This window comes from Ammospiza caudacuta, chromosome 24 (genome assembly GCF_027887145.1).
Source record: "Ammospiza caudacuta isolate bAmmCau1 chromosome 24, bAmmCau1.pri, whole genome shotgun sequence".
Classification (NCBI taxonomy): Eukaryota; Metazoa; Chordata; class Aves; order Passeriformes; family Passerellidae; genus Ammospiza; species Ammospiza caudacuta.
The window spans coordinates 6,416,599-6,428,684 of record NC_080616.1 but is presented as its reverse complement, the minus strand read 5'-3'; the positions used below and the strand labels follow the sequence as shown (position 1 = coordinate 6,428,684).

The window sequence follows — 12,086 nt, the reverse complement described above, 5'->3', positions numbered from 1 at the left end:
TGTCGCGCTCCTCCGCTCGGCTCGGCGCAGCCAGGCCCGGTTGGGCTCGGCTCGGCCCGGCTCGGCCCCGTGCCGAGGGAGGGCAGCAGCAGCGCCCGCCCGGCCCGTTCCGCTGCCCTCGCTGCGCTGCCGGCCCCGGGCACGCCGGGAGCTGCAGTCCGCGCCTGCCGGGACTTGTAGTCCCCGCCCGGCCACGGCGGAGCTCGGGCTCGGCGCTTTCCTGCCCTGAAACGGGGGAGCGTCCTCCCCAAAAATGTGTGTTTTCTCCTCTAAAGTGGGAATTTCCACCCCAAAAACGGCTCGGGAGAGGAAGGATGGGGTGGGAGGTGAAGGCAGCGCTGTGCTGGGGTTGTGCAGTGCCGTGAACCAGGATGGTGCATCCCTTTCTGTCAGGAACACGGGGCATCGTGGAGATCCTTGGACCAGGATCCTGCATCCCTTAGCACCACAGTCCTACGTCCTTTTCGACTGGGACCATAGGGAGATCCTGGAGCTCCTTGAACCATGATCCTGCATCCCTTTGGATCAGGATCCTACACCTACATCCCTTAGGATTGGGACCACACAGGGATCCTGGAGCTCCTTGGAACAGGATCCTGCATCCCTTTGGATCAGGATCCTGCATCCCTTTGGATCAGGATCCTGCATCCCTTTGAACTGGGACCACACGGGGCTCATGGAGCTCCTCGTACCAGGTTTTTACCACTCCTTGCACCATCCTCCATCCGATTGTGGCCCTGGCAGGGCAGCAGTGTCCCCACATCCACCCTGATTCCCCTCCTGACCCCCAGTCCGAACACGGGACGCCGATCAAAAGCCAAACGCCATCGTTATCACCCAATTAAAGGATTTTTTTTTTTTTCTCCCAGCTCCAGCTTTCCCGAAAACAAAGGCACAGCCGCACACACCCCTTCCAGCAAGTGGAAATTCCTGCTGCTGGTGTTCTGGGAATGGGCAGGAGCCGTCCAGCTCCCATCCAAGCTTTTGGCCGTGGAATGATGCTGGGAATCCTTCAGAAGCTCGCGAAATCCCCACGAGGTCCCTGACGGGTCCGGGCAGGTCCTGCAGGGAGCAAAGGGGACAGCGAAGAGCAGAGGGACGTGGTCAGCCTTTGCTGGGCACCAGCGCCCTGTTTCCAGCAGAAAATTCCCATTCCAGAGGGAGGGGGAGGAGGAAGAGGAGGAGGAGGAGGAGGAGGAATGCCCTTCCCTGCTGTCGGTGCCCTCCAAATCTCGGTCTCGGCGCGCTCAGCCTGTGTCAATATTTTGACTTTGTGTCCTTCCCCCGGGAGGTGACAGAGCCCCGAACGCATCTGAGAGCGAGCTCCGGTGATAAAGAACTGCTAAAAACCTAAAAAACCACTCTGGGTGCTGGGAAAGAGCGGGGTCACCCAAGCTCCCCCTGCCCGGCGTGTTCCCCATCCCCTTGGGCCACTCCCTGCCATTCCCGATAATGGGATAAGAACGCAGTTTTCCAAGGCTTTTTTTCAGGGCTCAAGGGTCATTTGGGTGTCGCGATAAAGAAGTTCTGGTGATAAAGAACTTCTCAGAAACTCTGGGAAACAGCGGGGTCACCCAACCTCACCCTGCCCGGGGTTCCCCATCCCGGTATTCCCAATTCCCGATATTCCAGTGCGGCTTTCCAGCCCCATTTCAGGGCTCAGGGGTCATTTGGGTGTCCTGACTCACCTCACAGCCTCAGGATCCCACCTTGATACACCACAGGGCTTTGGCAAAGCTCCTCCAGCTGCAGGGAGGCTCAGGGGCTTCCACTCTGAGGCTTCCCGAGGGTTGGAGGTGGGGACTGGGGATTTATCCTAGGGCTTGGAGCTCATCCCAGCACTTACCTTGCTGGAAATGGGAATTGTGAGCCAGGGAACCCCTCAGGAATTGTGAGCCAGGGGACCCAGGAGCTCAGAGACCATCTGGGATGGCAGGGTTTAGTTGTTACAGGATCCGTGGGCACACAGACACACAAATCCCAAGGGATGGGGATGGAATCCCATCCCTGGGGATTAATCCCAGGGTCTGGAGCTCATCCCAGCACTTACCTTGCTGGAAAAGGGAATTGTGAACCAGGGAACCCCTCAAGCTGCTCCCCACAAACCCAGAAGCTCAGAGACCATTTGGGATGGCAGGGTTTATTTGTTACAGAATCCATGGGCACACAGACACACAAATCCCGAGGGATGGGGATGGAATCCCATCCCTGGAGCTATCCCAGCACTTACCTTGCTGGAAAAGGGAATTGTGAGCCAGGGAACCCCTCAAGCTGCTCCCCACAAACCCAGGAGCTCAGAGATCATTTTGGATGGCAGAGTTTATTTGTTACAGGGTCCGTGGGCACACAAATCCCGAGGGATGGGGATGGAAAGGAGCAGAAACGTCCCTGGGAATGCTGTGGGGCCGGGAGAGGGGCTGGAATTTGCTTCCTCTAGGCCGAGGGCGCGAAGCCCACGCGGTTGTTGGCCATGTCGAAGACGGTGTAAAACTCCTTCAGGAAAATGTTTCCCAGGATCCAGAGGGGCTGCCCGTCCTGGGAGGGCAGGTAGGTGGCCTCGATGGCCAGGGTGCAGTAGCCATTGCTCTGGAGGGGGGAATAACGGGGGGTCAGCACCGACAGCAGCACAGAGGGAGCTACGGGATCTTCCCGGGGCCTCGGGAATGCTTGGGACGTTCCTGGTGCCTCGGGAAAGCTTGAGAAGTTCCCAGTGCCTGGGCAACTCTCGGGGTGTTCCCAGTGACTGGGGAACTCTTGGGAATTTTCAGAATGTTCCCAGTGCCTCGGGAATGCTTGGGGTGTTCCCAGTGGCTCAGGAACTCTTGGGAATGCTTGGGGTGTTCCCAATATCTGGGGAACTCTTGGGAATGCTTGGGATGTTCCCAGTGCCTCGGGAATTCTTGGGGTGTTCCCAGTGCCTCAGGAACTCTTGGGAATGCTTGGGGTGTTCCCAATATCTGGGGAACTCTTGGGAGCTCTCAGGATGTTCCCGGGGCCTCGGCAACGCTCGGGATGTTCCTGGTGCCTCAGGAAGGCTCAAGATGTTCCCGGTGCCTCAGGAACTCTTGGGAATTCTCAGGATGTTCCTGGTGCCTCAGGATGTTCCCGGTGCCTCAGGATGTTCCCGGTGCCTCAGGAACTCTTGGGAATTCTCAGGATGTTCCTGGTGCCTCAGGATGTTCCTGGTGACTTGGGAACTCTTGGGAATTCTCAGGATGTTCCTGGTGCCTCAGGATGTTCCTGGTGACTTGGGAACTCTTGGGAACTCTGGGGATGTTCCCGGTGCCTGAGGAGCACTCAGGAACTCTCAGGATGTTCCTGGTACCCAGGGAACTCTCTGGAACTCTCAGGATTTTCCCAGTGCCTGGAGAACCCTTGGGATGCTCCCAGTACCTGGGGAACCCTCAGGAACTCTCAGGATCTTCCCATGCCTCGGAATGTTCCTGATGACTTGGGAACTCTTGGGAACTCTGGGGATGTTCTCAGTGCCTTGGGAACTCTTGGGAACTCTCCCCAGGTACCCGGGGAACCCTCAGGAACTCCTGGGAGGTTCCTGGTGCCTCGGGATGTTCCTGGTGCCTTGGGAACTCTTGGGAACTCTCAGGATGTTCCCGGTGCCTCAGGAACTCTCAGGAACTCTCGGGATATTCCTGGTGCCTGGGGAACCCTCAGGAATTCTCAGGATGTTCCCAGTGCCTCAGGAACTCTCAGGAACTCTTGGGATGTCCCCAGTGCCTGGGGATGTCCCCGGTACCTCGGGGACCCTGGGGAGCTCTCAGGATGTTCCCAATACCTGAGGAACTCTCAGGAACTCTCAGGATGTTCCCAGTGCCTGGAGAACACTTGGGATGTTCCCGGTACCTGGGGAACCCTCAGGAATTCTCAGGATGTTCCCAGTGCCTCAGGAACTCTCAGGAACTCTTGGGATGCCCCTGGTACCCAGGGAACCCCGGGGAACTCTCAGGAACCCTCAGGATGCTCCTGGTACCTGGGAAATTCTCAGGAACCCTTGGGATGTTCCCAGTGCCAGGAGGTGTTCCCAGTCCCCGTGGAACCCTGGGGAACTCTCAGGATGTTCCCAGTGCCTCAGGAACTCTCAGGAACCCTGGGGATGTTCCTGGTACCCTGGGAACCCTGGGGATGGATCCCAGTACCCATGGAACCCTGTGGAATTTTGGCCTGGACCCCACAGACCCCACACGTACGTTGAGGACGAAGGCGCTCGGGGGGAGCGCGAGCCGAGCGCCGCCGATGCCGAAGGTGAGTTGGGGCATGCTCTGGGTGTCACTGCAGTCCACAGCGTACTGAGGGGACAGGGACAGGGCTCATGGCAGCCAGGGGACGCGGCGGGGGCAAACACCCCACCCCTGGCAGCGCCACACCACGGAATCGTGGAGTGGTTTGGGTGGGAAGGGAATTTAAATCACCCGGTGCCACCCCTGCCATGGCAGGGACACCTGCCACTGTCCCCAGGGGGCTCCAGCCTGGCCTGGGACACTGCCAGGGGTCCAGGGGCAGCCACAGCTGCTCTGGGAATTCCATCGCAGCCCCTCTCCTAAGATTTCTTCCCAAAATCTCATCTAAACCTGCCCATGGAATCCTGGAATGGTTTGGGTTGGAGGGACCTCAAAGCCCATCCAGCGCCACCATGGGTCCCACACCTCCCACTGCCCCAGGGTGCTCCAGCCTGGCCTGGGACACTGCCAGGGATGGCACAGCCACAGCTGCTCTGGGACATCACCCCAGCCCCTCCGCACCCTCACAGGGAGGAATTCCTTCCCTGGATCAACCCTAAATTTCCTCTCTTTCACTCTGAACCCATCTCCCCTTCCCCTGTCACTCCAGACCTTTGTCCCAAGTCCCTCTCTGGCTTCCCTGTAGCCCCTTCAGATCCTGGAATGGGCTGTGAGGTTCCCACACAATGTTCTCTTCTCCAGGCTGAGCATCCCCACCTTTCTCAGCCTGATGTCCCCCTGCAGTCCCTTTTCCTGCAGGTGCCACCTGAGTTTTTGTAGGACCTGGTCAAACCCAGGGCTCTGACTCCCACGCAGGCTCCCCACTGCTCCAGACCCCCCAAAACCCCCACACTCACCCCATAGCTGGTCTCCTGGGCTCCCAGGGCCTCCAGGATGCTCTCTATGTACTCCTGGGGCACGGTCAGCAGGAATGTCCCCGTGTCCACGATGGCCTGGCAGCCCTGGCTGCACCAGCCGGTCACTGACTGCCCGATGGCAACCCTGGCAGGACAATGGGGACAAGGACGTGGCTTTGGGCACCCTTAAACCCCAAGCATCGAGCCTGGAGCCCTGCAGAGCAGGGTGTGATGGCCAGAGGTGCAAACACCACTCACTCCTCAAGTGCCACCTGCCAGTAGAGCCTCTGTGTCACCGGTGCCCAGATGATGTCCCCCTGGAAGAGCTGGGGGTCCACACCCCCCAGGAGGAGCTCGCCCCCGTAGTCGTAGGTGGGCTGGCTGTGAGGAAACAGAGCCAGGAGAGCCCTGTGGTCAACGTGGGATGGAGAGGGGGGAGTGCCCGAGGAACCCCCAGGGGGACGGGCAGGGGACAGCAGGATGTGAGGGATGGGGACACCAGGAGGTGAGGGACACCAGGATGTGCAGTCAGGGGACACCAGGATGTGAGGGACACCAGGATGTGCAGTCAGGGGACACCAGGAGGTGAGGGACACCAGGATGTGCAGTCAGGGGACACCAGGATGTGAGGGACACCAAGATGTGCAGTCAGGGGACACCAGGAGGTGAGGGACACCAGGATGTGCAGGGCACATGATGACATGAGGGCATGGGACACCAGGACGTGCAGATAGGGGACACCAGGACGTGAGGGATGGGGACGCCAAGATGTGAGGGCAGGGAACACTGTGACATGCAGGCAGGGGACACCAGGATGTGCAAGCAGGGGACACCTGGACATGAGGGCAGGGGACAGCAGGATGTGCACATAGGGGACATCATGACATGAGGGCAGGGGACACCACAACACGCAGGGGACACCAGGACATGAGGATGTGAAAGTAGGGGACACCACAACATGCGGGCAGGGGACACCAAGATGTGCAGATAGAGGACAGCAGGACATGAGGGATGGGGACACCAGGACATGCAGGGGACCAGGACATGAGATCAGGGGACACCACGACATGCAGACAGGGGACACCGGGACATGAGATCAGGGGACACCACGACATGCAGGGCACACCAGGACACTCACAGCACCCTGCAGGGCTCTCACCGTGAGAAGTAGAAGCTGAAGACGGGCTCGGCCAGCTGGTTCTGCTCCAGCATGCCCCCCAGGGCCGTGGCCATGCCCCCCACGGCCAGCGAGGGGAAGGCCATGCCCAGGATGCCATCGAAGGCCGCGAAGTAGAACGGCTGCGTGGGCTCCTCCTGGCTCAGCCCCAGCTCCTGCTGGGTCACTGTGATGCTCTGGATCTGCGGGGAAAGGGGATCTGAGGGGAGGCTGCTGCTCCCAAGGGGCCAACAGCACCAGGCAGAGGGGAAAACTGGGGAAAAAAACAGGAATTGGGGTAAAACCCAGCCAAAGGCCAGCTGGTGACTGGGTTTGTCGCAGGAGTTCTTGGATGAGGAAGAGAGGAAGATATGACTCCATGTTTCAGAAGGCTTGATTTATTATTTTATGATATATATTACATTGAAACTATGCTAAAATAGAATAGAAAAAAGGTTTCTTCAGAAGGCTGGCTAAGCTAAGAATAGAAAGGAATGATAACAAAGGTTTTTGGCTTGGACAGAGAGCTCGAGCCAGCTGACTGTGATTGGCCATTAATTACAAACAACTCTATGAAACCAATCACAGATGCACCTGTTGCATCTCACAACAGCACATAATCAGTGTTTACATTTTGTTCCTGAGGCCTCTCAGCTTCTCAGGAGGAAAAATCCTAAGGAAAGGATTTTTCATGAAAAGACGTCTGTGACAGTTTACCAACCTAGTCACAAAACAACCGATAACGCCCCTAGACAAAAAAGGACACAAATGAACCCTCATTTTAACATCCCTCATCATCTTCCTCCTGCTCATTAACCTCCTATGACTGCTGCCCAACACACTCACCCCAACCACCCAGCTCTCCACAAACCTGGCCCTGGGCACTCACCCTGAGCGTGTCGGAGCCCAGCACGATGGTGACGGAGCCGCTGCCGTAGGACACGTTGTAGGACTGGCCCCTGGGCGTGAAGGTGGCCGAGGCGCTGGGCTGGAACTTGGCGTGGTTGACTGGGGGAGGAAGAAGAGGGAAAGCCCTGGGCATGGGCAGTGAAATGCCATGAGGAGGAATTTCACTGCTGGGTGCTCCTTGGGGTGATTCCCAAGGGATCAGGTCCTGTTCTGCAGTGGGATTTCATTTCTGGGTGCTGCATCAGTGGGATTTCACTGCTTGGTGCTCCCCGAGGTGATTCCCAAGGAGCAGGTCCTGTTCTGCCATGGGATTTTTAAACCTCCCTGGGATAATTCCTGGGGATCAGGTCCTGTTCTGCAGAGGGATTTCATTTCTGAGTGCCCCATTAGTGGGATTTCACTGCTGGAACCTCCCTGAGATAATTCCCAGGAATCAGGTCCTGTTCTGCAGGGGGATTTCATTTCTGAGTGCCCCATTAGTGGGATTTCACTGCTGGAACCTCCCTGGGATAATTCCCAGGAATCAGGTCCTGTTCTGCAGTGGGAATTCACTGCTTGGTGCTCCTTGGGGTGATTCTCAAGGAGCAAGTCCTGTTCTGCCATGGGGTTTCACCTGGGATTTCACCTGATCCCCTGGAATTATCCTAAGGGAGCTGGATGGTGCCTTAGGATAATTCCTGGGGATCGGGTCCTGTGCTGCAGTGGGATTTCATTTCTGGGTGGTCCATCAATGGGATTTCATTTCTGGGTGGTCCATCAATGGGATTTCACTGCTTGATGCTCCTTGGGATAATTCCCAGGAATGAGGTCCTGTTCTGCAGTGGGATTTCACTGCTTGGTGCTCCTTGGGGTGATTCTCAAGGAGCAAGTCCTGTTCTGCCATGGGGTTTCACCTGGGATTTCACCTGATCCCCTGGAATTATCCTAAGGGAGCTGGATGGTGCCTTAGGATAATTCCTGGGGATCGGGTCCTGTGCTGCAGTGGGATTTCATTTCTGGGTGGTCCATCAATGGGATTTCACTGCTTGATGCTCCTTGGGATAATTCCCAGGAATGAGGTCCTGTTCTGCAGTGGGATTTCACTGCTGGATGCTCCATCGGTGGGATTGCCAGGAATGGCCAGGGAGCACCCAGAAGATGGCTGGGAGGAATTGAGGGCTCTGAACTCCCCAAGAAAGCCACAGCAATCCCAGATCAGCACCCCAGGGTCACGTTTTTGGCATCGTGATGTCCCCAGGGTGACAGGGGAAGAACAGGGACAAGGATGTGGCACCTAAACCCATTTTGGGGTGCTCAGAAACGCATTGAGCCCTGCAGTGCTGGGATAATTGGCACTGATTAGTGAGCACTAATTACTCCTAGCAGCAGGAACGTCCCTGCTCACAGCATCCCGGGCTACTCACAGCAAGCAGGACTCTTGCAGTCCGTGGAGGGCACCCACAGGTTGGAGGAGCCGGTGTCAAAGAGCACCAGGAACTTCTGGGGGGGCTCCCCAATGCTGATCTCCCCAAAGTAGGAGGACTGGGAAAAAAAGGGAATTTTCATTGGCCAGGGGATCAGGGACAGAGCAGGTTCCCCTCTGGCATCCCCCAGCCAGGCTGAGCCTTTATCCTGCCCCTACTCCCCCAAAAAATGAAATATTAAATCATTATTGTGGGTTTGTTTTGTACGGAAAAGCCTGGCTCTTTGTGGCTGGGGGTAAACTTCCTTGGGGTTCAAACCAGAAGTTAAAAAGCGGGGGGAAAAAGCAACTTAAGGGTGGGGGGAAAAGCAATTTAATAGTGGGTAAAAAAGCAATTTAAAGGTGGGTAAAAAATCAATTTAGGAGTGGGGGGAGAACAATTTAGGGGTGGGGAAAAAATCAATTTAAGGGTGGGGAAAAAATCAATTTAAGGGTGGGGGAAAAAATCAATTTAAGGGTGGGGAAAAAATAAATTTAAGGGTGGGGAAAAAAGAAATTTAAGGGTGGGGGGAAAAGTAGTTTAAGGGTGGGGAAAAAGCAATTTAAGGGTGGGGATAAAGCAGTTTCTCACTGCTGGAGGTTCAGGGGTGCCCAGGTTGCTGAGGGAGGAAGGACGGGCAGGGAGGGCACTCACATCCAGGTGGTTGGCTATGGGCTCCCTCACCACGGAGCCCTGGCTGGGCTGGAATTTCTTCACCGGATCGTATTTGATGTGCTTCAGGAAATCATCCAGCACCCCAGCTGCCCTCATCTGGTCCCGGATGGACAGGCCTTTCTTCAGGCTGATCCTGCACAGGCAGAGGCAGAGCACAGCAGAGCACAGCAGGAAAGAAGATTTCAGCATTTTCAAAGGGCTTGGTCTCTGGGCTCCTTTGAGACACGACAGGCACTCTCCATGTCCAGGAGCTCTGCAGATCCCCAGGAACTGCTCTCAACATCCCAAGAGCTCTCCGTGACCCCAAAAACTGCTCTCCACATCCCAGGAGCTGCTCTCCATGTCCAGGAGCTGCTCTCCACATCCCAGGATCCCTCCATGCCCAGGATCTGCTCTCCATGCCCAGGATCTGCTCTCCATGCCCAGAATGTCTCCATGCTCTCCCAGGATCCCTCCATGTTCAGGATCTCTCTCCATGCCCAGGATCTCTCGTTGTCCAGAATCTGCTCTCCACATCCCAAGATCTCTCCCTGTCCCAGGATCTCTCCATATCCCAGGATGTTCTCCCAAGATCTCTCCATGCCCAGGATGTCTCCATGTTCTCCCAGCATCTCTCCATTCCCAGGATCTGCTCCCCATGTCCAGAATCTCTCCCTGTCCCAGGATCTCTCCATCCTCCAGGATCTCTCCACGCTCTCCCAGGATCTCTCCACATCCCAGCATCTCTCCATTCCCAGAATCTGCTCTCCATCCCCAGGATCTCTCCCTGCCCAGACTCTGCTCCCCATGTCCCATATCTCTCCATGCCCAGGATCTCTCCATGCTCTCCCAGGATCTCTCCATGCCCACGAGCTGCTCTTCATGCCCAGGATCTCTCCATCCCCCAGGATCTCTCCACATCCCAGGATCTCTCCCTGCCCAGACTCTGCTCCCCATGTCCCATATCTCTCCATGCCCAGGATATCTCCATGTTCTCCCAGGATGTCTCCATGCCCCAGGATCTCTCGTTGTCCAGAATCTGCTCTCCCTGCCCCAGGATCTCTCCCTGCCCCAGGATCCCTCCATGCCCAGGATCTCTCCATCCCCCAGGATCTCTCCCTGCCCCAGGATCTCTCCCTGCCCCAGGATCTCTCCATCCCCCAGGATCTCTCCCTGCCCCAGGATCTCTCCCTGCCCCAGGATCTCTCCATCCCCCAGGATCTCTCTATGCTCTCCCAGGGTCTCTCCATGCCCAGACTCTGCTCCCCATGTCCCCTATCTCTCCATGCCCAGGATATCTCCATGTTCTCCCAGGATCTCTCCCTGCCCCAGGATCTCTCGTTGTCCAGAATCTGCTCTCCCTGCCCCAGGATCTCTCCCTGCCCCAGGATCTCTCCATACTCTCCCAGGGTCTCTCCATGCCCAGAATCTGCTCTTCATGCCCAGGATCTCTCTATGCTCTCCCAGGATCTCTCTATGCCCAGGATCTCTCCATCCCCCAGGATCTCTCTATGCTCTCCCAGGATCTCTCTATGCCCAGGATCTCTCCATGCCCAGGATCCCTCCATGCCCAGGATCCCTCCATGCCCAGGATCTCTCCATCCCCCAGGATCTCTCCATCCCCCAGGATCTCTCTATGCTCTCCCAGGATCTCTCCATCCCCCAGGATCTCTCTATGCTCTCCCAGGATCTCTCCATCCCCCAGGATCTCTCTATGCTCTCTCAGGATCTCTCCATACCCCAGGATCTCTCTATGCTCTCCCAGGATCTCTCTATGCCCAGGATCTCTCCATCCCCCAGGATCCCTCCATGCCCAGGATCTCTCCATGCCCAGGATCCCTCCATGCCCAGGATCCCTCCATGCCCAGGATCTCTCCATCCCCCAGGATCTCTCTATGCTCTCCCAGGATCTCTCCATACCCCAGGATCTCTCTATGCTCTCCCAGGATCTCTCCATACCCCAGGATCTCTCTATGCTCTCTCAGGATCTCTCCATCCCCCAGGATCTGCCCCGCTCCGTGCCCCCCGCGCATCCTCCTCGCTCCCACCATCTCGCCGTCCCCTCTGTCCCTGTCACCCACCTGACGGCGCCCTGGGCCAGCTGCAGCCACGCCAGCACCACCGGCAGCCACCTCATGGTGCTCGCAGCCCTCGGGAGGGGCAGAGCCCGCCGGGGCTGCGCTTTTATCCCGGGAGGCAGCGCCGGCTCTGATCCGGGCCGGCCTCAAGGGCGGCTTTGTGCCCCGGGACGCTGCGGGATCGGCCCCATCAAAGGGCAGCGAGAGATAAGGGGCAGCTCTTATCGGGGACCGGGGACCCGACGTCACCGCGCTGTGTCCGGGCCGCGCTGGCCAAAATCCCCGGAGCTGCTCGCCAGCCCTGGCAGCGGGACAAAGGGACTCGGTGCTCGGGAAAGGCTTTGGTCTGCTCGCCTTCCGCCCGTGGAGAGAGGGATGGAGGCGGGGAGGGCACGGGCGAGGAGATGGAGAACAGCAGGGTCCTCCTGTGGTGTCCTCCAGGACGGTCCCCAGTTCCTGCTCTCATTCCCTCCAGGACGGTCCCCAGTTCCTCCTCTCATTCCCTCCAGGATGGTCTCCAGGTTCCTTCTCTTCCTTTTTCAATGATGTTCTCCTATTCTTTCTCTCATTTCCTCCAAGGAGATCCCCAGGTTCTTCTCTTGTTTCCTCCAGGATGGTCCTCAGGTTCCTTCTTTCATTTCCTCCAAGGAGATCCCCAGGTTCTTCTCTTGTTTCCTCCAGGGTGGTCCTCAGGTTCCTTCTCTTGCCTTTTCCATGATGTTCTCCAGGTTCCTCCTCTTGTTTCCTCCAACGTG

At 57.3% G+C, this 12,086-nt stretch overlaps 1 protein-coding gene across 1 annotated transcript; it reads right to left on the bottom strand.

Annotated features, from left to right (window-relative positions):
• Positions 1 to 2,433: 2,433 nt before the first annotated feature.
• Positions 2,434 to 11,390, bottom strand: PGC (progastricsin). Its single transcript, XM_058819235.1, has 9 exons — positions 11,335 to 11,390; positions 9,254 to 9,407; positions 8,561 to 8,678; positions 7,138 to 7,256; positions 6,252 to 6,451; positions 5,351 to 5,473; positions 5,093 to 5,237; positions 4,206 to 4,304; positions 2,434 to 2,586 (listed from the first exon to the last, which is right to left on the bottom strand). Exons 1-9 carry the CDS (start codon positions 11,388 to 11,390, stop codon positions 2,434 to 2,436), a joined length of 1,167 nt encoding a protein of 388 aa, XP_058675218.1.
• Positions 11,391 to 12,086: the final 696 nt, after the last annotated feature.

What these genes read in the sequence shown, in the direction of transcription:
- PGC (XM_058819235.1), bottom strand. Translation starts at nt 11,390, where the DNA reads ATGAGGTGGCTGCCGGTGGTGCTGGCGTGGCTGCAGCTGGCCCAGGGC. An exon ending in TTCAGCTTCTACTTCTCACG is followed by an intron (nt 5,474 to 6,251) that starts GTGAGAGCCCTG and finishes GTTTCCTCACAG; the next exon opens with CCAGCCCACCTACGACTACG. An exon ending in TGGCAGGTGGCACTTGAGGA is followed by an intron (nt 5,238 to 5,350) that starts GTGAGTGGTGTT and finishes TTGTCCTGCCAG; the next exon opens with GGTTGCCATCGGGCAGTCAG.